The 26,229-nt window shown below is 38.3% G+C and overlaps 1 protein-coding gene across 8 annotated transcripts in view; it reads right to left on the bottom strand.

Moving 5' to 3' along the window:
* The window catches only part of LOC101735453 (trithorax group protein osa), a 79,275-nt gene that overhangs the window by 31,437 nt on the left and 21,609 nt on the right, over window positions 1–26,229 (bottom strand). For all 8 annotated transcript variants that reach the window (XM_038021037.2, XM_038021038.2, XM_038021039.2 and 5 more), the window contains exons 2-6: window positions 18,378–18,575; window positions 16,536–16,738; window positions 15,100–15,292; window positions 2,414–2,570; window positions 626–757 (exon numbers count right to left, since the gene is read on the bottom strand). In XM_038021037.2, coding sequence (XP_037876965.1) covers window positions 626–757; window positions 2,414–2,570; window positions 15,100–15,292; window positions 16,536–16,738; window positions 18,378–18,575 — 883 coding nt within the window. The remainder of the gene's footprint in view (window positions 1–625; window positions 758–2,413; window positions 2,571–15,099; window positions 15,293–16,535; window positions 16,739–18,377; window positions 18,576–26,229) is intronic.

Raw genomic sequence — 26,229 nt, 5'->3', positions numbered from 1 at the left:
TTAAAACTAGTCAGTGCTTGATGCGATTCGCTTCACCTAGAAACCGAATTATTTGGTGTTCCAATGCTACGATATGCATATTATTTACGAAATTTCACATAAATTCGACCTATGGTTCAAAAGAAAAAATCATTGCTACTAGCGCCACCTATCCGGCCCTAAGGTAACTATATTCGTTTTTTTACCTTACCAATTCGCTGATAGCCTAAGAGGCTATTTCAGCTACGCCGGACGGGTAGGTGAGCTCACGGGCTCAACCCGAGAGAATTTTGCTAAACTAGCCCTAGAAAGAGTAGTGCTTCGCAGAATACCACTGGACCGGAATGGCGACCCACTGAGAAGATCCGGCGAGACACTCAGTAGGCTGTGAGAGTTAATTTACTCGCCGAGCCCTTCGTCGCAAGCGACGGGTTCGGCGAGGACGGTGACCGGTGCCTGAGAGTCCTAAAAGCACCACTATATTCGTCCAAGTGGTCATGTCGCCCTTTATATGGCCGCAAAGTTTCTTATCACGAACATACACATAGACATATATATTCTCTTTTATATATACATACCTTGAGAAAGGTTACCTGTCTGTGTGTATGGAAAGATGACATTTTTAAAATATGATGTGAAAATATACCTTATAATCTTCATCGGCGCTCATCTGTTCCCTCGTGAGGCCGGATAGATACAGGCACTTCCAAAAGTGATTCCCGGGGCCCGCGTAGTGATGGCCTTTATAAGCGGCGAATAAGCCAGGGTTTATGCCGATCTGCGAATTAAAAAATAATAATTTCGCATTACATACATACAAGGAAACGACAAAATATTTTAGTACCACAAGGTTGCTAACCCACTTTCTTTATAGTAACGCCTTCGGTTTTCGCGACTTGCAGACACAAATAAAACTACTATTATAAGTAATATATATATGGACCGTTTATTTTGAAAGTGGTGTAAGTCCATTTTTGAGAAAAATAAGCTATCACGTAATTCATGCTTAATTTAATGTCATTTTTTTATATATAACTAGTCCGTGTTTAATTTCTCAAAAAAATCCCATGTTTTGTACAACTCAAAATCGGTCGGTAAATGAAATTGCATAATCATCGATTATGAAAGTGGTGTAAGTCCAATTGACAGAGGTAGGTGGTATAGCCAGACCTCATATGATTTGCCTGTATTTTTAAATCAACAAATATAGTAATCTTTAATTTTCTCGAAAAAAAAGGGTGTCAAGGGACACCCGGATGGAACGAAGTTCCTTTCGATTAATTAGTGAAGGAATTGTAATTTTTTTTTTAAAGTTATAATAATAAATTACGGCATTATGAAGAAGAACAAAACAATACTATGAACTAAATTACTATTGTTGAAACGCTATCTCGAGAAACTGTACTCATTACGCGGACCAATCGGATACGAGCAATGTCACGCGATAAGCGCCTACACGTTGATTGGTCAGAATGACGGATCTAAAAAGTGTCGTGACAACTTTTCGTAAGAATTTTTTCCGTCTAGCCCCCTTTCACAACGCGCGATAAGGAACTTCGTTCCAAAAAGAAAATGGACTTACACCACTTTCAAAATAAACGGTCCATATATACTAATACTATATACTAACACTACTATTAGTTAATCGTCGTCAGTGATAACGAAAACTGTAAAGAATTCGAAGCATCGTAAATAACAATAAATACTACATAAAAAAATACAAGTTAAATCAATTTTGAATTCCGATTTTTGTTATTTACTTTTTAGATGTTAATATACGAGCTTTATTATTATCGATGAAAGAATGAAATTATTTTATTATTTTTCCTTCGAAATGTCAAAAAACAATAGAAAACATAAAATGGAATTCTTAAAAAGGAATCTAAAACTAAACCAGTTACGGTCGAAGTTCGATTGTTGAGCGAACGCTGTTTTACAATAAAATCTTCACAGATGAAAATAAATAAAAACTGACACATCGATAAATTGCTATATGAGGCTATCAGCGCAAAAATGGCCTAAGCTAACCATAGTTATTATGAAGCAATGAGGTTTAAGTTTTTATGAATTTGAATTTGAGTAGGTAAAAAAACAATACGCGCAAAAATAATTTTTACTAAGCCATCTCTGTTATCTATGGGTAAAACTATGGATAGGTTTTGCATCAAAATTTATTATATTTTAAATAAATTGCAATATACATAATTATAAGCATGAATATGAAAAATTGTGGGTTAGGCCATTATTGCGTTGACGACCTCATATATTCTGGCTAACGTTGAACTCTTACATGATATAAGGCGTATTGTAAAGTAATAAAAACACGTAGGTAACACGCTTTTGATGTCATTTATTGGACTGAATGGAGTGTCCCTGTCTACCCTGTAACGTAAATAAAGGTATTATTTAATATTGAAGTTCCGATCGTACTCACAATGATGATGTCTAAGTTCTCGGCGAGGTGATCCGGCAGCGTTCGTCTTGAGACTTCCTCTTCGCTCATTCCGTTGAAGCGATCGTGTTTCTTCCGTTCTTTCACCGGACGAGGAACTAATGCGCCTTCCATGCCCGGCTCCACTTTAATCTCCATACTGCGCGAAGATATCGGACAGTGAGATTGAGAGTTCAGATGCATATCAAAAGAATCACTACATAGTATAAAACAAAGTCGCTTTCTCTGTCCCTATGTATGCTTAAATCTTTAAAACTGCGCAACGTATTTTGGGGCGTTTTTTATAAGAGATAGAGTGATTGAAGAGGAATGTTTATATATATAATAACATCCATTAAATAGTGGAGAAATCAATAATAAATTACAGTTTCCGAAACGAAGCGAAGGCGGGTCGCTAGTATTTAATAAAGACGAATTCTAAGCGTTACCCTGTCAACGTAAGGCAACATTCAAATATGTTCGAGCATTGTGGTTATGCTGACAAATAAAGTTTACGATTATTAACCAAAAATTATATTTCTTCCGTTTCGTAGATAATAAATAAACAAACTTTGCACGTTCAAGAGTAACACGTTAAGATTTCATCCTTGTGCTGTGGATACCAGAAACAAGAGGAGTAAAAGATATCTATTATGACCGCACATCTGACGGCATTCTGAAGTCGTCGTGGCCTACAGGATAAGATGTCCGCTGCATTCATATCGAGTGATGCAACGGTGTTCGAATCCCGCAGGTGGGTACCAATTTTTCTAATGAAATACGTACTTAACAAATGTTCACGATTGACTTCCACGGTGAAGGAATAACGTCGTGTAATAAAAATCAAACTCGCAAAAATATAATTTGCGTAATTACTGGTGTTAGGATCTCTTGTGAGTCCGCACGGGTAGATAACATCACCCTGCTGCCTATTTCAGCCGTAAAGCAGTAATGCGTTTCGGTTTGCTGTAAACTAATCCACCTATCAAGGAAATAAAAAAAAATTCGAACCTGATGGATTACGTATAAGTATATTCAATCGATAAATGTATGGTCTACAGTGGTCTAGCATTAATTACATTCACTGGTGGTAGGTAGAGTGGGTTGCAGACACGTGTTGGTATATTGGCCGCGATAAAGTCACATGTTCCAATTTGAAGAGTGGGAATTCGATCTGTCTCAATGTGTTCGTTCATGCTGTGATGTCGATGTGTTCTGTGACCACTTTACACCAGATGAGTCGATAAATAGTTCACACGTACATGTGATAAAAACCAGTGACTAGTGAGCATAATATTCTAGCACCGGTAGGTGGATCAGTGTAAGTGTTATTTTGACTTTCTGTTTTTTTAACAGTGACGTATCTTCCATGTGTCATCACCGACTGACATTCCAGCTCACATTTTTTTCAATTTATTGCTTAGATACGTGGACTGGAGTTCAGGGCTCATCTGGTTAGTTAAGTGATTATCGGGGTCTATAAACATTAACAAAGGAATTCCCGCCACCCACCTTGAGATATAAGTTCAAAGATCTCAGTTTTCACAATAAAACGGCCTTTCACGCATACCTGCATCATGGCAGAAATAGGCAGAATTGTGGGACCTACCCGTGCGGACTCACAAGACGCTCTACCACCAGTCTTGAAATAAGGGATTTCTTAAGTATATTTATTTAATAAACAAAATCGGTTCTATTATATTTTGTATTGCATTAGATGGGTAGAGTTGACGGATCAGGGGTCGCTTGGCATTAAGAGATTAGAACTCTTAGTTATTACTCAGTGAAGACCGCCACGGGCTTGAAGGCATCAAGTTGAAGTTTCAGTTGTATTGATTTTATTCCTATTAGCTGGTAGCTTAGGCGGCTACGCTTGGACAGGTAGGCGAGCTCACGGGCTCAACCTGAGAGAATTTGCTAACACTAGCCATAGCAAGAGCAGTGCTGAGAAGATGAGGCGAAAAACTCAGTGGGTTGTGTCTATGGGATGTATTGTATTTTATAATAGCTATTATATTTTTATACTAGTATCTATAAGACACAGAAAAATCATTTTTAACGTAATTTTTTAATGCTAAACATTTTTAATTTCATGAAGTATTTTTACAATGCAAGATTAGGGATTCGATTAGACAGAGATCCCAAGAATTAAGATGGTAATAATCCATTAATTTAATGTCAATTGCTTCATTGTTAAGAACGATTTTAATTATATTTTAGGGGGCATTAAAAACGTTATCGTCTTCGCAAACGTTCGGAATAAATTACTCATTCATTTCGTGTAAGTGATGTGAAAAAAAAATCATAATAGTTTAATAAATATGCTAAACTAATTAATGTCAATTTAAATTCAATGCGCTATGAGAACCGCACAAGGACGTGTAAAAAGAACACTTTGAAATGATGAAAATAATTGTGTTTTGTTCATTTGATTTCCTTATATATTTATGACTTGTTTTTGTTATATGAAAATAAATCAAGTTTGGTCCGGATTAAGTTGGAAAACACACGATAGGGGAATATATGTAGTTTTTTCGTTGAAAGATACGATTACGATAAATATATCGGCGACGTTAGAATCTATAGTTTAACTGAGAAGACATTGAGCCGATCCATGAAAAGAAAACGTTTATCTACCTACACCAGTTGGCGATTTACGAAATATATTCAAATCGTCGTGACCTAAAGGATAAGACGTCCGGTGCATTCGTGTTGAGCGATGCACCGGTGTTCGAATCTCAGGCGGGTACCAATTTTACTAATGAAATACGTACTCAACAAATATTCACGATTGACTTCCATGGTGAAGGAATAACATCGTGTAATAAAAATCAAACCCACATAATTATAATTTGCGTAATTACTGCGTACGTACAACCACCTTGCCTATTTCTGCCGTGAAGCAGTAACGCGTTTCGGTTTGGAGGGTGGGGTAGCTGTTGTAACTACATATACTGAGACCTTAGAACTTATATCTCAAGGTGGGTGGCGTATTTACGTTGTGGATGTGTATAGACAACAGTAACCACTTAACACCAGGTATACTGTCAGCGCGTCCACCCACCTAGGCAATAAAGCAAAAAAAAATTCTTCTTCTTCCTAACGTTTTTCCAGTCTAGTGCCGGGGTAAGCTTTTCAGCTTAAACTCTTCCACTTTGTCCGGTCTTCGGCAACTTTCTGGGTGAGGTTATCCTACTCCATATCCGCCTTTACCACATCCAACCGGGGTTCAAAAGTAGACTGTTTAAAAAAAAAAAACAAAAAAAAAACACGTTTTCCCTCAAAACATTAGAACGTTCAATTAGCCGAGAGAAAAAAACATGAAGCCTAGAATGAATATTCGAAATTGTGTGCTTTGCCTGCCACCTTGATCCGATTATACGGTCGGGATTTTTGGCTGGCGATAGCGCGACGGTTCGGTTCCGGTACAGAAATATCCCGGCGACGTAAACACACACGAACGGGCCCGTTTGTGCGCACGCAGCGGCGCCGCCGCGCGCGAGTTTCGCACGCAATTAGCGTTGTTGATAGTGCGTTTTTTTTTTCTAAATTTTTTCTGTTTTTTTTCTTTCTTTTCATTTCATCCAGAATCGACGATAGCATAAACACGGCTTTAATTTGTTAGGATTATCGACACGGTTCCGTTTCTATGCCAGGAATTAGAAAAAATCTCGTTGAACATTGTTGAGTTCAGAAAAACTGAATAAGCAAGCAGGTACTAGAAATAAAACAAGCAAAAAAGTAATTGAAAGGTATCTTAATTGTGTTAAGACAAACATCACAATTTTTAAGAAATATTAATGATTAACATTTTAAATCACTATGTAGGTTGGATGGACAGCCGTTATACTATACAGTTGAGACTAACACCTCATATCTCGAGGTCGGTGGTGGCATTTATGTGGCGATGTCTATGGGCTTCGATAACCCCTTAACACAATTAGGGCCGTGAGATTGTTCACCCATTCAAACAAATAGCAAATAAATCGTTAAATGTTTCAAGTCACATTAAATATAATACACTGTCGTCATACGTGGGTTATGTAACGCACAAAAATATTGATACTATGCGGTGTAAATTTACCAAAAAAAAAAAGGAACTAAGAGAGTTTTATGATTATAAAAATAAAATATAACGATTACCAACAACGGGGCGTTTCTATACATATTTTATATAGATATTATTTTATATAGACTATAATTAATTGAAATTATAAATTTGTACACTATTATCATTCTATTGTCGAAGACTATTATACTTCTATAATCACAGATTTCGCCTAGACTCCACTTTAGACAAATATTAATAATGACAAAAAATATTTAATTTATTCTCAGTTTGACCACAGACTATAATATAAGTAGTAAGAAAAGTTTGACAATAAATAAATAGTATACATGCGTGTATGTGTCAAATACATTTTTTTTTATTCCTTAGATGGGTGGACGACCTCACAGCCCACCTGGTGTTAAGTGGTTACTGGATCCCATATAGACATCTACAATGTAAATGCGCCACCCACCTTGAGATATAAAAACATTACACAACACACACTGTAATAAGTAAGTAATAATAATATAAATAAATACATACATAAATAATATAAATAAATACAGTCAAACCTGGGTAAGTGAGAACTGGATAAGTAAGAAAACTCTATAAGTGAGAGTAATAGCAAGGACCCGTCATTTTAAGCTCCCAAAACCTCTATTAGCGAGAAACAGAAACCTCTGTAAGAGAGAGTCGTTTTTCCTCACGGACCTCCGTAAGTGAGAATGCTACCTATCCTATACCTCTATAAGCGACAGCCGAGCTTTATTTATTTATTTATATTATTTAGGAGGAACAAATGACAAAACAAATTACAAATTTAACATCTGCTATTTTATGACTCATTTTTAACTTTCGTGGAACTTCCTATCATTGTTTTTGTATTGTTTTCTCGTGAATATTTAACCTATTCTATTTCGTGGAATTAAATAACGTTGTTATTTTATCGTATTCTTTTATCGCATTATTTTCGAATGGACACGTGTGCCTGTGTACCGTCCTGTTTGTCGGACTTACTCAGTTTATCGTTAATCAATTGCGAAGGAAAGTTCTGTTCTGCATCATGTAAAAACAGAAAATTAAAGTACTGTCATTAAAGTCATAAACTTAAAATATTGAATGCATTTGAATGCGGAAAATCGCGAATCGAAATTCAGAGGAAGCATTAGCGAGAAACTTGGGTTAGTGAGAAACCTCTATAAGCGAGAATGAGATTGTGCTCCCTTGAACTCTCGCTTATCCAGGTTTGACTGTACAATAATACCATGTATTAATAATTAATAATAATTAATACATGGTAGTGTGTGTAGTGTAATATTTTTTATGCATAATTTAAAAAAAAAATTAACACTCTGCACTCCTTCTCTATATTCTATATAAGTGTGGGACATTTCATACTCCTCCGTCCGCGCAATTTTCGTAAAAAGGGGTACAAAGTTTTTGCTTCACGTATTCAATATATAGATGTCCTCAGAAGCACAAGGTAACAAGGACCCGAGAGATAGTTTCTCGGCTCGAAACGACTCCGTCATCGGAGAAACGGTGAATTGCTTTAGTGTTGCAACTGTTTTCATAATTTCACCTTAAATGCAATGAACGTTACGACTTAGCCAATCCCGATAAGACTTCTAACGGATCAACATTAGCCAAGATTTTGGTGCGAAAAAATCACCCTTTCTAGTTTAAAGTAGTTATTCTTTTTTATTGCTTAGATGGGTGGACGAGCTCACAGCCCACCTGGTGTTAAGTGGTTACTGGAGCCCATAGACATCTACGACGTGTTCCTAGTGGGTTGTGCCCGCGTTAAGTTGCACGTCGCATTCGACGAGGACGGTGACCGGTGCTTGAGGGGCCTAAAAGCGTTGAAAGTGGATCGGGAGGATTCCAAATGACGTGTTTTGGTCGGTGGCGGCTGTGTATTGCCCGGACGACTGGTCAGGGTATGTAATCATCTCTGTACCAGTTTTGACCAGATTCGTTCTTACTACTTAAGTACCACCACTTAGCCGGCCCGCCTATTTCTGCCGCGAAGTAGATATAACGGCCGTCTGGTGTAGTGGTAAGTGACATGGTCACTACACAAGGGGGTCGCGGGTTCGAATCCCGCCAAGGGAAGATATTTGTATGATAAATATAAATGTATTTTCCAGGGTTATGGATGTATATTAAAAATATGTATGTGTATAATAAAAATCTTACATTTATATCCGTTATCTGGTACCTGTAACACAAGTTCTTTACGAACTTATCACGGGACCAGTTAACGTGACGTGATTGTTAGTAAATATTTATTATTTATTAAAAAAAAAAAAAACCGGTTCGTAAAATGCAACTGCATACAATACAACTGTTGGAAAACGTTATGGACACTAGATGATTAAACGGTAGGCTGCGGTTTGGCTCTGCCCCTGGCATTGCTGACGTCCATTAATAACGGTGACCACTCACTATAAGGTGGGCCGTGTGCTCGTCTGTCAATACGGAAATAAAAAAAAATCTCGTCTAGAAATGGGCGACAGCGTTCATAAGGTCTTTGAGTTCCGGTATTCGCTTAACTTTTTATTTATTGTTTAGTAGGGAAGACAACCTCGCGGCCCACCTGGTGTTAAGTGATTACCAGATCCCATAGACATCTACAACGTAAATGCCGCCACCTACCTTGAGACTAGAGATCTAAGATCTCACCTTTAACATCCAAGATGTGGACGAGGTCCGGTTCTCGATTCGGGTTTTATGTTTTTTTTTCTTCATCATCGTAACATTAACTTTAATATTAACTGCGCAGTTGGTGATGGGCTGTTGAATGAGTTGGAGTTTTGGCGGCGCCATGACATATTTAATTTTTTTTTGTCTCTTGCTATATTTTTAGAAGCAAATAATTTGTATCTGTCATTTCGAAAAACTAATATGATTTCTATCGAATTTAAAAATGTTTCAAATTATTTTAAAAATAATCACAATGTAAGATTATATAACTGAAAAGTTAAGTTAGTTATACTAAAGCAGCGGTCGGTCGGGCAACCGGGGTAAATTACCCCAAATGGGATAAATAGAAATTTTGGGGGGTAAAAATGAAACTTTTGTGAGTAAAAAGTATATATTGAAGTGAAACTTCTGTAGAATCGTTGTGATTTCAAATTATCATGGGGGCTATAATATGAAAGATGCTAAAAAGTAGCGATTTCGTTTTTTTTTGTTCTTCGCCATGGGGTAATATCAACTTACACAAAAATATTTTGGGGTAATAATAAAAAAAAGTTCCCTGACCGCTGTACTAGAGCTACATAAGAGTGTGTTGCGATGTTTCAATTTGAAGAATACGGATAGTTGCTTTTAATGGTTAAAACGACATTTGCCTATAAACGCAACGAGCACTAACATTCATCTTGAATGTCAATGGGTTACGTACGACCACCGCACCGCCTAAGTTCAGGTGAACAATAAAAACAACTTTATTGCTACTCTTATTAAAGTTTTTTTTTGTATTTAGCGTGTGTCGGGTTCGGTGCGGGCGTGTCACTAGTTCAGCGCAAGTGGGTCGGTGGAGAGTCGGACGGAACGCTAATTTCGCTGCGGGGTCACCGGCCGGCGTACTAATTGTGTCACCACACCACGCACCATACTGCACCGTGACGTCACACGGGAACACGAGTCGCTCATATAGCGAGCCTAACTAGTGTGCTATAATTATCTGTTTATAGTTTTTCAGGTGAGGCCAGTGAAGTTTTCTATTACGCCATTCGAATATATTTTGAAGTCGTCGTGGCCTAAAGGATAAGACGTCCGGTGCATTCGTGTTTAGCGATGCACCGGTGTTCGAATCCCGCAGGCATGTACCAATTTTTCTAATGTACACAATTGCCTTCCACGGTTATTGTATAACATCGTGTAATAAAAATCAAACCCGTAATTACGCAAGTTCATAACTTGTGTAATTACTGGTGGTAGAACGTGTTAAGTCCACACAAGTAGGTACCACCACTCTGCCTATTTCTGCCGTGAAGCAGTAATGTGTTTCGGTTTGAAGGGTGGGGCAGCCGTTGTACGGTAAAAACTGAGACTAAGAACTCATATACATACCCGTGCAGACTCACAAACGGTCCTACCACCAGTAAAAACTTATATTGTAAAAATATATATTGGAATTCGTTTTTAGTGAGCTTTTTGTCCAATGGAAGCCATCTTTGTCACTCGAAGACTTAAGTGGACCAGGCGTACGTAAAATACTAATAAGGATTTCCTGGCCTATCCCATTTCACCCCGTGGATTTCGTAAAAGGCGACAGAGGAACAGGAGAATGGGCATTATATATCAGCAAACTGAAATTATCGACTGTCATTTACAATTGTTAGGGCATATTAGCATGATGCCAAATTCTGAAGCGAATCAGACATGCGTTACGGTTTCAAGGGTGGGACAACCCTTGTACTCATACAATTAAGACAGGTGCCCAAATTCACATTATGATATCAATGGGCTCTAGATTTATCATCAGATGTTTAAATATGGAATTAAAATAAACTACAGTCAAAACCGTTTACTGCGACATCGTTTAGAACAACATGCCGGTTATAATAACCTAGAACAAAGGTCCCGGCTGAATGCCATATGACCGCCTTATTAAAAACATTGCTTTATACGAAATTGCTTATAACGACATACCTCATAAAACGACCACATTTAAATAATATTTCGGAGAATTAGATCTGTTAGAACGACCGGCTAAGCTGTATTGTAAACAATTTGAATAGGTATCCACATTTGTCTTCAATGGCTATTAAAATCAGGAAAGAAAACAATAGGATTTAGTTTAGTGCAGGGTCTTTTCTAATTCTTAGAAACAAAACACGTGCATGCAGTAGAGTCAAAGACCGCTTCTTCATATCTCTTCAGTTAGTTTATTACTTATCTATACACAAAACGCACCAAAACTTTGTGGAGTTAGTCGTGAAACTTTCAAAATGTCGCAAAGAAAAAGAAATCAAATTAATATTGAAGAAAAATTGCGTATTATGTAAATATATTTTTCTAATAATTCCCTATCGATTTGTTTGTACTTGCACGATACACATTAGACATCACCGGTTGTTACGACTATCGGTTTTTACGACTGAATATGAGCAGTCCCTTCGATGTCGTTATAACAGATTTTGACTGTAATTCCGAAATATTAGAACTGTTAAAAATGATATAATGTCGTCCCATTTTAAGATTAGCAGTCGAATCACAAATAAGGGACCTCCTATTTCCTCGTGTCAATCTGTAGATAGGTACGAATGTCGCAGCAATTTTTCTTTGGACGTATTCCAAAAAAAAAAACGATACGCAATAATGATTCGTAAACATTAGCTGAAATGAAAAGTTGGGGGATTAATTCTCGGAACTAGGGAGCTTTTTAAGCTTGTCAATTCTTTATTGAGTTCTAACGTATACGTAAATAAATAGATACTACATATTACCATTACACATTATATCTCAATGGTGGTACATTGATTGGTGACCAAAGTCAAAATCCCATAGACAATTTGAAGTAAGGCCAAAAAGCCCAAGTTAATTTTGAATGTAAAAAAAACAGCTTCGAAAATACTGGGGCATTATTGACATGACGACAGTGATTATATTAGCTATAAGCAAAAAACCACGGTCCGACTCCATAACTGTTTTTTTATCTTTCTATTTTAAGTATTTTTAGATATATTATATACCATGCAGAATATTTTAATTTCAAATTAATTCGAATGCCGTGCTAGAATGTGGCACATAAACTTGGCGAGGTTGTTAATAATATCATTTATAAATATTATCTTAAACGCTATATCGGACTAGGAATGCATCTTAGATTTAAGTGTTTTATTCGGTAAAATCAATCTAAATTCTAGTTCTATGTCGGAATTTTTTAAGAGAAAATTATACTTACATCGTTTCGTACCGTTATGAACTTTTTTTTTATAGATCAAGATGAACTGTGATCATTATTCTCAATCGGAATTATAGAAATTTCGAACAATACATTGATGTAGTGCGGAACAGCAACACAAAATAATGGTAAATTCATGTTTTTAAGGGAAAACTTTAAAACAGTTGTGAACTGAAACTCGGTGAAAAGAAAAGACAAAGGTGACATTACAGATGGGCAAACATAAGACATGCTTATAATTTAGCCTACGCGAGAACGAGTAATTAATTCTTGTGAAGGTTTCGGCTTCAGCCCAAAAATTAATCTTCTTCTTGGTCGTTCCCTCATTACGCGACCACACGTATGTTAGTCCATCTAGGAAAATCGGTCCGTTGCAAGGTGGACCGGACAGCCTGATGGATGCTGCCTTTTTTTTCCTACCCAAGCTGAGCTGAGCCTTGAGAGGCTATTTCAGCGTAAACTTAATTAGTAGGTGAGCTCACGGGGCTCGAACCTGACGACGTTGCTAACACGAGCCCTAGCAAGAGCCGTGCTTCGCAGAATCTACCACCGGATCGGAAACGCGACCCACTGAGAAGAACCGGCGAGAAACTCAGTGGGCTGTGTCTGCGGGTTAATTTACTCGTCGAGCCCTTCGTCGCAAGCCATGGGTTCGACGAGAACGATGACCGGTGCTTGAGATACCTAAAAGCACCGTTAGTGGATCAGGAGGATCCGAAATGACGTGTTTTGGACGACGTCGACTGCTTTCCATTCTGTCCGCAGGATCGGGAATGTAGTTACTGGCGGCCACGATGAGAGGGTTCTCGTGTCGTGCCGCTTTGTCAAAGTGGCGCAGATGCTGCCCCCAACTGTCCTCTTATAGTGTGCGTCCTTCTTGATGGTTCCCTGCTTTTGGATCGTTTCCGCTCCATTTGATCAAGAATGGGAAGCTTTTCCTGACTAAAAATGGTGGAGAGCCGGCTTGCGATTGGAATTCTCGGAGATATCAATATAGAAACTACAATAAGATTTAGCTTGCGAGAGAACGAGACAGTATTGAAGGTTTCTCCTTTTTCCCCTAGCTAATCGTTGGTAACTTAAGGGGCTATTCCAATTTCTCGCTGATCGGTAGGTGAGCGCACGGGCTCAAACTGAGAGTTTGCTATCACTGGCCCTAGCTAGAACAGTGCTTCGCAGAATCTACCACTGGATCGGAATTGCGACCCACCGAGAAATTCAGTGGTTTTCTTCATTTCAAATGCGTAAACTGTATACATATTTTCTTTATTGTATGTAAATAGATGAGCTTATTCTGACCTATTGAAGCTGGAAAGGCTTCTAGGTTACCAGTTATTCGTTATTCATAAAAAAAGACTACATTGACTACTACTAGAATATTCGAGGTCCATCCAAAGAAGGTGGGTTAAATAGAAAAGTTGCAGTAGAAGTAGTGATGCCAAATTAACCCAGTTTAATATGCTTAGCAAAATAACGAAATTCGCTAGCTTCAATTCAATACAGTTTCATTAATCGTCCAAAGAAATGAAAGCCAATTCAAATAAATCACTCGAATATACTTTCTTATTAAAAAAAAAAAGACATTCATTAGAACGCGGACCAACAATAATATTCATAATTTTATTATGACATAATAATTTAAGCCGGTTGGTTAGATACGCGTCCAATTTTATTTGAGATAACGATGACACGAAATGTGTTACAGATGATTTGTTTATAAACAGAACTCTGAATGATTTTACCGGGGTCGGTGTAAAGTGAATTTATTATCGTTTTGTGAATGAACGAAACTGGCTCGCTCTCGGGTTTTGTTTGAGTTTCGTATAAATCTTTATTGTTACACTACGTTTTCATTCATTGCAAAGTTTCGATGTTGTTTGTATTAATACGAATTGCCGCTTCGAAACATTGTGCGGCCTGATTAGCTAACGTTTTAGCTGGGAATGATCATCGCGATGTCTTTCGAATCAACACCAAACACGATCGACGAAGATATGGTTCGGTGGGTATTCGCTCATTATTAATAACCTTAATTACCAATACTGGGTGCATTCGAGGTTTTTGAAAATCGCATTAGAGGTAACGAAAATTTATACATAACGAGTTGAAATTATAAGTTTGTACACTATTATGATTCTATTGTCAAAGACTATTATAGTTCTATAATCACAGATGTCGCCAAGACTACACTATAACAAATATTAATAAAGACAAACAATATTTATTCTATTCTTAATTTGACCACAGACTATAAGCAATAAAAAAAGGTTGACAATAAACAAATAGTATGCATGCGTGTGCGTGTCAAATACATGGTAGTGTGTGTAATGTTTTTATTTTTGATTTAATGTATTTTTTATGCATCATTAAAAAAAAAACATTCTGCATTCCTTCTCTATATTCTCTTTAAGCGTGGGAAATTTCATACTTCTCCGTCCGCGCAATTTTCGTAAAAAGGGGTCCAAAGTTGTTTGCTTCATGTATTAATATATAGATTCTGTTGCTGTCTCCACAAACCTCGAAAGTAGAAACCGACGTTTTACCGGTATTTGCTGCTATAATTGAAATAACCGTTGGCACTAGTGATAGAAGCTACTACAGTAGTAATTCAGAAGGGACTATGAGCCATCGTAGTTCGGACATCTCCCTGATCAATTATCAGATGCGATTCTCTGACCCTAACTTGTACGCTAATAAACTCTAATAAAAAGCACGACTCACCCATTCTCGTCTTTAATCTTCTTCTTTCTGCCTCTCTTCTTGGGCTGGTTGAGCAGCATTTGCTGGGGGTGCATCATGTGCGGATGGTGATCGGGATGCATCTGTTGCAGGTGATGCTGGGGCTGCTGGAGCATCGCGCACATCGTTTCTTCTTCGACGAACGAGTACGGATCTTCGCACTCTCTCTTGATGCCTGTTCGTTTAACATCGTTTTTACCTTTTTGTTATAAATAATATGCACATATATAAATACACCTGAAGATGTTTACAGCCATGCAACAGGGCCGCATTAAGGCTTGAGTTAGAAGTCTTAATTGCATTGTAATAACGACCCTATATTCTATCCTTCAAACCGAGATGTATGACTGCGTGGTAGATATTGTCAGGACAGTTTGGAGGCATAGCCTACTCATACAACATCGTTATTGTATAGTAGTATCACTTATTACGTTTAACTACAACTCCAAGTTTTTTTTTTTTAATTTTTTTTATTGCTTTGATGGATGGACGATCTCACAGCCCACCTGATGTTAAGTGGTTACTGGAGCCCATAGACCACAACGTAAGCGCGCCACCCACCTTGAGATATAAGTTCTGAGGTCTCAGTATAGTTACAACGGCTACCCCACCCTTCGAACCGAAACGCATTACTGCTTCACGGCGGAAATAGGCGGAGTGGTGGTTCCTACCCGAGCGGACTAGCAAGAGGTCCTACCACCAGTGATAAGTGGCAGTTTTTGGTCCCCCTACCTAATTGTTATTACCCTAAGGTGCTATTCCAACAACGGAGTGCTGTCGGTGCGTGATACCTATTCAAAAGCTCGTCTGCATCACTGATCATTAAAGCGCGGGCTATACGTGGACATCTGATATTTATGAGTTTGTCAGTTACAATAGTTCTTGAGCGTTTTTGATCGTTACTAATTTTGAGAATGCGGTTTTCACTAATATGTATTTTTAAGACAAGGTTGTGCTGTCGTTGAATGCGACTACGAAATGAGATCTGTAAGCATTGGGGAGTAAGGTTTGCAATAGGATTTTTAATTTTTATTATTATTAAAGAATGGTACTGGTTGTAGGACCTCTTGTGACTCCGCGCGGGTAGGTGCCACCGCCCTGCCTATTTTTGCCGCTGTAACTATACTTGAGACCTTAGAGCTTATATCTCAAGGTGGGTAGTGCTTTTACATTGTAGATGTCTATGGGCTCCAGTAACCACTTAACACCAGGTGGCCTGTGAGCTCGTCCGCCCATATAAGCTATAAAAAAAATGGTATTCATCAAATATTATATCTAGATTATTAATTTGCCATTCACAAACGATGAACCTGTCGAAATTTCTAGATGGCGATCACACGGAAATGATTATTGCAAGTTCATGATAATTTTATTACGAAATACATTTAAATACACTGTATAAGTAGTAATAGACTTACCATTATAAATATCGTCGTCGCGTTTTTGCGGTGGCGCGTACTGGGGATGCGGCTGGTGGGGCTGGTGCTGATGGGCTTGGTGGTGCTGGCTCATGTCGTACGGCATGTCATCACGTTTGAACGAATAGGGCTCGTTGTACTTAGGGAAGGGGAAGTATTGCGGCTCAGGCTGGGCCAGGGGCGGAGCTGGCTGCTCGAAGTGCCTGTGGACGTTATTGCTTGGGTAAATACATTTTCTACTGTCATTCTTTGGTACATGTTTTGTTTCATAGCTACTAAGACGGGTGAACGAGTACAATTGCCACCCGATGTTAAGTGCTTAGAGAAGTCGACAATGTCGAATTCTCAAATGTGCCGATCATCGTTTGGTCGAACCCGTCGCTTGCGACGTAGGGCTCGGCGAGTAAATTAACCCACAGACACAACCCACTGAATTTCTGGCCGGAACTTCTCAATGGGTCGCGCTTCCAATGCGGTGGTATTTTCTGTGAAGCACTGCTCTTGCTAGTCTTAGCAACGTCTTTAGGTTTGAGCCCCGTGAGCTCACCTATTCGCTCGGTTACGCTGGCACAGCCTCTGAAGTCTATCAAAAATCTCAAATGTGTTCGTTGTCTTTTACGACACACTAGGCTACACCACACACCACAGTCAATAATGAAACACTTGTATTTATTTCGAAACAATTACTTTATCTCACGCATCGATTTAAAGCACTATCTTTGAGAAAAGCAAAGTCAAAAGTGCAACGACTTTGCTGCGTGAATCACAAAATCAAGAACACACTTTGGCGTTACTTATACGAGTCGAAATTGCAGCATGTCCAACACCATGTTATTATTATTATTTTTGTAATCCATGCCATTATTATGCTTATACTGTAAAACAGACAGGCGAACGATCTGGAGTGAGGACGAGCTTATCTTATCTAACCGAGAGGCTGGGTATATATTGGCTTGACATTTCGACCCTTGTCACCGGATCTTCTCAGTGGATTGAGATTCAGCGAAGCGGTGCTCTTGCTACGACAGATGTTAGCAAGTTCTCCCAGGCAGGGCCCCGTGAGCTCGCCCACTGGTTATGGTGAAACCTAATAGCTCTCGAGGCTACTGGCATATAGGAAGACCAAAAAACCCTTGAGGAACTTTTGTGCCATTCTCCAATCTTTTAGTCTGCATCTCCAAACAACGCCTCCATTCGTTTTGAACAGTGCTTGGAGCTTGCAGACATCTCGGTTCGGATATCCATGGTTATCCTTGTTAGGCCATCGCATCTAAGAAATATGGGTGCATAGTTCCTACTTCTCCCAGGCAGTGCAAGTCGCATCAACAGCGTTCACTTTCCGTACTTATTCTCCAGTGCAAAATGACTCGGATAACTTCTCCCCGGGATTTCCCTGTATTAGTTCCATTTCGGAAGCCAAGTGAAAAGCGCTTTGTCTGCATTGATATTAGGGTTATTTTTATTTAGTTCGGTACAGAGGATTACATTTAGTACTAGATCCCGCAAACTGACGGAAATTTGACGGATCATTCATCTCATTCTATCTAACATGTTAAAAACGAGACAAAACAGCCCGAACTGGTACGGGAATAAATGCTACTCAAGAGCTATAAAGGTGCGGACAGCGCATTTTGTTTCATTCGAATGAATTAGCATAGTTGATAGTTAATTTAGCATAAAATATACGTTACAAAGATAGACAAGCTCGTATGCAAATTGGGAAAAAAGTAAAAACAATAAAAAAAAACTGAAGTGCAATTAACGAATTAAATTAATTTAATATTATTTTAAGTTAGAGAGGTACAATTTAAGGGACGTTTTAATCGAGAGCACACGTTTTACCTGTAGGGTTCTGGCTCAGGTTGCGGGTACCGCATCATTGGTTCGTAGGGCGGGTCGGGCGGCGGGGAAGGTTCGGCCGGCGGCGCGGGCGAACCCTCCGCGCTGGAGGGCTTCCGGCGCGCCGCCTCGCCGCTGTTACTCGTCTCGTACCCGTCGTCCTGGCTCTCGGGCGGTTTGGGCTTATCATCGCCCTCCTCCCTGCCATATAATCGAAAATGTTACGAAGCCAATACAACAAAACGTATGTGATTCCGATGACCTAGGTAGAAGAGCTACCCTAATGTTTTAAGCTCTCCCTAATTCCTATTTTGAGTGGAAAGTTTTAAGCCGGCACGCCTTAATGTCAATTCTGTTTCTGCCACAAAGCAATCAAGTATTTCGGTTTGAAGGCTGGTCATTCCAATCTCAATGAGCCTTCGAACTCATTTTCCAATTTGGCGCCCAAATATGACTTCGAAGGTGACTGTTTAAAATTGGAGAGCCTACGTTCATAACAATAACTAGTAAACTTAGCATTCGCGAATGGCCCATTCTCGTAATGAAACTACCACTTCAAATCTAAAGTACACGGCGACATTCACTTTGGTCACATGTAATTCACACGTAAATCGAATGAAAGCTTAATAAAAAAGCATGAAAGTATTACGTACGAGGACCCGAATCTTCTAAGCACTTAAGATAATAAATAACCCCACAACCTTCGCACCGAATTTTACAACATCTATCTGTAATCCGAGAGGAGGTAATGTCATGCGGCGTATAATATTTAAGTGTTTCGTAAATGGCAACATCAGTGCATCGAAAACAAAAATTTAATCACGTAATTTGCATAAAGAATCACCTACGCGTAACAAATCACAGTCGATTCGGCCACCGGACCCATTCAAATTAATGATGACCGGGCGCAAGCACTTGATTAATTCAAGTTCGGATCGTTTCTAAAACATTAAAAAAAAGCCGCGATCGCCGCAGCCAAAATAAAAAGGAAACATTAAAAATATATTATAAACTTTAATTATGTCATCAATAAAAATTTATTACATCACCATTAAAAGTTAAAAGCATTCGAATCACTAACGTATCCACGTTAAAACAATATTCACGCTCGATATTTATATAGCGTATGTGAATTAATTGCGGACATTAAATCGATTGATCGCAGACACAAAATCGGTAGTTCGGTCACACAATAATAATATATCGATTATAAAAATGTAGCTCGTTAATTTCGAAATGAGAGATCAGCTGATCGTGTCATTGTGTGACGTGACGTCGTGCAATAAACACAAAACACGGACGGGACGATCCATTCATAAAACTGTACTTAAATTATTATAAGTTACCGTTGTCGGCGGTCGTAGTAAACAAAACGGGGATCTATTAATATTGGACTATTGTGTAATGTTGTTTTACATTGTCGCCGTGTCCGCGAGTGATTCTTTTTGTTTTTTTTTTTTGTTTTGTTATGATCGGTACGAATGTAAACAAATGACCAGACATCGTAAAGCAATAAAATTTATATTGCCTACGTTGACCGATCGCTGTCTATAATAAACGTTTTTTGTTTTTTTTTTCATCTTCGATTGTTCATATTTATGAGTTTACGAGGTTGCGTAGTAGTTTTTTTTGTTCTACCTTTGCTGATAGCCTTGAGAGGCTATTTCAGCTTCGCCCTAACGTTTGTAGGTGAGCTCGCGGGGCTCAAACCGGAGTGATGCTAACACTGACCCTAGCAAGAGCAGTGCTTCGTAGAATCTACCACCGGATCGGAAACGCGACCCACTGAGAAGATCCGGCGAGAAACTCAGTGGGCTAATCGGAGTATGAAACGAACAAATCTGTTGAATGTTTAAATCAAATAACACAAGTCTAAGGGAATCTAGATGGACATTTATTTTACAATGCGGTTTTATTCAGAGTTAAATAATATGTACTTTGCACATAGTATAATCTTAAATAGATTTTATATCGTTGAAGCAGACACGCGGACCGCCTAGACAACAATACCAGGGAAACAGTTCGGGCGATGTCTACAGCGGTCTCTTTTCAAACCTTATTGGAAGAACTACATATCTTATCACTATGCAGAAGTTCGTTCCAGAGTCGAAGTACCTACGTAGCGATCATGACGACTTAAAACGGACTGTCGATAAACGCGGCCGTTCCAAGTGGTAGGGATGAGTTTGCCTCCAGTGGCGGACGGTGCTAGTGTAAAGATGACTAGGTCATTCCGAACAATTCTTCAGGGCCCTCCCCATGGAACTACACTACAAGACACAGAGAGCACTAGTTTCTTCGTATACTCAGAGATTGGAAGCCAATACCAATTTGGTATTCAGAATCTGCGTATATATTTACTGACGATATAGATAAAAATGCAAGGAGCTTTGTGCCCTTCTAAAGACACACCTGTTATGTATTTGTCGGAGCATCAGTGGAAATAGCTTCAATTTATTAGGTTGGAAACGTCAGGTTAACTACCTGGGTGGAATCGGAGATGGCGCTGGGATCGTAATTGTTTATGGGTACACTTGTTATTGACTCGTTTATATACATTGACCTACGTCCAAGTGTCAGTTAATCTGTTGATGACGTCTGACATTTGAAAGGTTAGTCTATGACGGTTGGATGACTAGACAGACATTTGAGAGAGAAGGCATTCTCTTTGGAGGCGCCATTATGATCGCACGTATCTCTGAGATCACCGCGTTTCTAGGCTGCAATTATTTGTGTTCTTATTTAGAGTCTAATCTAAAAAATGATTGACTACGACACATCTGATGTTCGGGAGGAGTTCAACCCTCATATTCAAATTATAAAGTTAGTTGTTAATATAAATAAAAGCGTATTAAGCATTTTAAGTTCGTGGTCTCGGGACGAGACTCGGTATCACGTAAGGATCAAAACGTACATTTTCACTTTTTTATCATTATTAATTTTTCATTATAACTCATTATTCCTCATAAGTTCTTAAATTTTGGTTTGTTTGTTTGTTCTCTAGGCGTTTCTAAGCCGATTGTCATGAAAGTCATATAGGTGGTACGCGAGAAGTTGGTTTCAAGCGGTCTTAAATAAATCTTATTTATTTTTTTATTGCTTAGATGGTTGGACGAGCTCACAACCCACCTGGTGTTAAGTGGTTAGCGAAACCCATAGACAACGTAAATGCGCGACCCACCTAAAGATATAAGTTCTAAAGTCTCTATAGTTACAACGGCTGCCTCACTCTTCAAACCGAAACGCATTACTGCTTCACGGCTGAAACAGGCAGGGCGGTGGTACCTACCCGCGCGGACTCACAAGAGGTCCTACCAACAGTAAATCGTATAATTTGCGATAGGAAGAACCACGCGTGGCCTTTTTATTACACTCTCAATACACTACACACACTCTCACACGGTCTCATTAGTTCATATGTAATAGAAAATGTCACAAAATTCAAACAGAGAAAATGCCGCCGGAGTACTTCCAACGAATGACGTGACGTATAACATTCCACAATAATTTACACCTTTGATATACAAATATCGCAAGCAATCAGTCTGTTAATTAGGTTAAGAGGGTAGTTTCAACCGAACCTGCATGCGCGGGTAGCGTTTTTAGTCACGTGACTAAAACCGAATATACCGACATACAGAGCAAACTTTTTCAAAGACATCTATATATTAATACGTGGAGCAAAAATGTTGTATCCCTTTTTACGAAAATTGCGCGGACGGAGGAGTATGAAATTTACCACACTTATAGAGAATATAGAGAAGAAGTGCACAATGCTAATATTTTTTTTAAATAATGCATAAAATCTATATATTAATACGTGAAGCAAAAACTTTGTATCCCTTTTTACGAAAATTGCGTGGACGGAGGAGTATGAAATTTTCCACATTTATAGAGAATATAGAGAAGTGCACAATGCTAATATTTTTTTAAAATAATGCATAAAATATACATTAAATCAATAAAGAAAATATTACACACACTACAGACCATGTATTTGACGCACACATGCATGCATACTATTTATTGTCAAACTTTTGTTCTTGACGTCTGTTGTCAAATTGAGAATAGATTAAATATTGTTTGTCTTTGTTAAAAAAATTTTTATAGTGTAGCCTTGGCGAAATTTGTGATTATAGAAGTATAAAATACAATCATAATAGTGTACAAACTTACAATTCCAATTAATTATAATCGAATTTCGACTACTGCGGGACCACTAGTTCAAAGATAATTCAACAAATTTTAAGATCTTTTAGAATTTTATTAAATATTAAAGAAAAAGAAAACGAGCGTCGTTTATTAGTAAACTGTTTGTGTATAATTTTATCGTGATTGCTATTTATTTAAATTTTTAATTATGCATTTAGCGAAGCGGCGTTTGCAAAGAGCTAATTTGCGGATCGAGCTACTAACAAAGTAATCTTTGTTTATGGGTTTATTAATATATATTATTATATATTTTTTAGTAATATATAAGTATATATATATATTATCAGCTACTCGTTACACACATGACTTATACCGTAATGTTCTAAGATATCGTTGGATATGTCAAAGCGACAGGAAAAAAGACACGAATAAAACAAAAACTAGTTTAGTGATCTAAGAAAGATAAAAGTCAATTTAAGATATTCACGGATTTTATTGCTCGAATTTTAGATGTTTGATGACAATTTGCAACGATCGCGATTTGGAACACAAACTTGTTTCGAAAAATAATGCGCTTTTGAAAATTTATTGTTCCTGTCAGCCAGTGTCAAATTTATTATCTAACATTTCTTTCTAAAATCGCTTTTTATGCACTGAACTGAAATGTTCCCATAAATCGATAAAGATCTGATAAAACTATTAGTGAACGATTTAATAAAATAACTTCTACGATTAACGACATGTCGTCTCTCCTAAAAAGAGATATTAGATGCGGTTTTTTTGGCTACCTATGCTGATAGCCTTGAGAGGCTATATCAGCATAACTCTAGGGTGTAGATGAAGGTAAGCTTTCGGGGCTCAAACCAGGAGGTGTTGCTAACATTGGCCCTATCAAGAACAGTGCTTCGTAGAATCTACCACCGGATCGGAAACGCTACCCACTGAGAAGATCCGGCGAGAAACTCCGTGGGCTGTGTCTATGGTTTAGTTTACTAGCCGAACCCTTCGTCGCAAGAGACAGGTTCGATGAGAACGGTGACCGATGCTTGAGTTACCTAAAAGCACCGTTAGTGGACCGGGAGGAGCCGAAAGGGTTCGACGAGCAAATTAACCCTTAGACACAGCCCACTGAGTTTCTCGCCGGATCTTCTCAGTGGGTCGCGTTTCCGATCCGGACATAGATTCTGCGAAGCACGGCTCTTGCTAGGGTTCGTGTTAGCAACGTCGTCAGGTTTGAGCCCCGCGAGCTCACAACGTCGTCAGGTTTGAGCCCCGCGAGCTCATATACTAGTTAAGGTTACGCTGTAATAGCCTCTCAAAGCTCTCAGCTTAGGTAGGGAAAAAAAAGACGCTATTAAATCTAGGGCGTAATATTTAGGCATACCCTGGCCTTTATGCTTGGCTTATGCCATTAATAGTTTTGTAATGCTTGTTCGATTACGTTAGAGCTTTTACAAACCCGCAACACTGTTAAGCTATTCATAACAACAACAAAAAGAGTAGATATAATAATTAAATTTCCAACATTTGTATACCGTCTTTTAATTTACATTGAATTTAAATTTTTTATATATAAACTTTTATTACTAGTTACTTACTAATAATAAAAAAAGCTTTTTACGAAAAAAAACCAGACGAGTTTTCCGAAAATAGACTATAAACAAACACGTCGTCGTCTACAATGTGTGTAGACGGCGACGAAATAAAATATACATTTATTATTAGTTAATAAAAATAAAAACGAAGCCATTGATATTATCATGGCGTTATATATTGAAACTTAAAAAAAAAACTCATGAATTTTAAAACATGCTTATTACATACATACTTTTGTTATGAATAATTTTGAATCACGTTTTTTTTTTAAATTTTAATACGGGTTTTTTTTTTGTTTACGGATTGTTTTTTAAAATTTAATAATGTTTCGGGTCGGCGTTTACAATTCGACAAACTTCGCAACGCTTGCATCAACATACCGGAATGCGTTAACCTACGCCCACAGTTATTGCTTATCAAGCGAGGTGCGGTCAACTAAGAGAGTTGCTTTGTGACCATTTTGATCACTGTCCAATACAAAAGTGAAACATAATTCTAATTAATAATTATTTCGCAATAATTCTATGCCAATATAGTGGAGAATTTTAAGTAGGAAAGCGGATTCTGGCATTAGACCGGAAAAAGGCTAGGAAGAAGAAGAATTCTATGCCAATATAATTAACCTCAATTTGACCTAAGCTACAAAACATACTTTTTTAATTGCTTAGCTGGGTGGACGAGCTCACAGCCGTTACACAGGTTTTAAGTGGTTACTGGAGCTCATAGACATCTACAACGTAAATGCCGCCACCCACCGTGAGATACGAGTTCCAAGGCCTCAGTATAGTTACAACGGCTGCCCCACCCTTCAAACCGAAACGCATTACTGCTTCACGGCTGAAATAGGCGGGGCGGTGGTACCCACCCGTGCGGACTGACAAGATGTCCTACCACCAGTAAGTAAATATTCCTTAATACTCTTCCGTAATATTCAACTTCGGTGATTTTAAAAACCTTTCGTAAGTACAGAAAGGAAATATTGAAGTTGAAAAAGCCGACATCGATATAAGACAATCAATAGAATGCATTAATTGAAAATCGACGCGTTAAGTACAACCCACGGACAATGAGTTAGTTCAATCCTAGTTTTAATCAGGGAGATCATAGGGTGTCCACGCAACGTTTTCATAGACCGTTATATTTACATTTACTACGAGCTCAAATCCTCGGTGAAGTTATTTGGGCACGAGAGATACGATTTAAACATCAATTGCATTAGAATATCTTCTTGCTTTGCCCAAAAATATAGAAAGGACAAGAGCTGACCAACTCAAGATAGGATTTAAAATTAAAACATGCCTCAAGGGTATTCTTCGATCTGATAATTAAGAGAAACCTAAGTTCAATAGCCCTACTTTCTATGATTGCCAACACCAAATTATTATCACCAAATTATTATCACGCAAGATTATTCTTTTTTTTTTTATTGCCCTTGTAGGCAGACGAGGATACGGCCCACCTGATGGTGAGTGGTTACCGTTGCCCATGGACTTCAGCAATGCCAGGGGCAGAGCCAAGCCGCTGCCTACCGCTTAATACTCTCCACAAGCCTCGTTTGAAGAAGGACATGTCATTCTGACCATGAGCTTATTTTTGTTTTGGTTCCTCTGATAACTCCAGTGCTATAGGTGAAGTTCTGGGAGATAAAGGTTGCTGCTAATAAAGACGTAATTACAACAGCGACGCAAATAATAATTACTTGATGACGTCACGAAAATAATTGAGGCACTGACCGAAAGTAATTATATACCCTTAATCAAATTCAATATGTAGTCGTGGAACTAATTAGAATTATGAATCATGTGTTTTACATAGCTTTATCCGTCTAAGATTTTAAAGAATGTATATGGATACATTTTAGGGCATAACTATATAACGGAAACATTAAACGGACAGCTCGAACAGCCTCCTGGCCGCGATAGGGAGTCGCTATTGCTGCCCTATACTGAGGCACTGGAATGAAGTCCATGTTGGCCCAAGACCAGCCGTGGTTAATTTAAAATAAATAAAATGAACTGCTTTTTTTAGGAAAGATTTTGTATTACTAACACTTCATATGACTATGGAATGAGCTCCCCCCTCCACGGTGTTTCCCGAGCGCTATGAC

This window comes from Bombyx mori, chromosome 27 (genome assembly GCF_030269925.1).
Source record: "Bombyx mori chromosome 27, ASM3026992v2".
Lineage (NCBI taxonomy): Eukaryota > Metazoa > Arthropoda > Insecta > Lepidoptera > Bombycidae > Bombyx > Bombyx mori.
The sequence above is the reverse complement of the archived record's forward strand: the minus strand, read 5'-3'. Positions and strand labels throughout refer to the sequence as shown.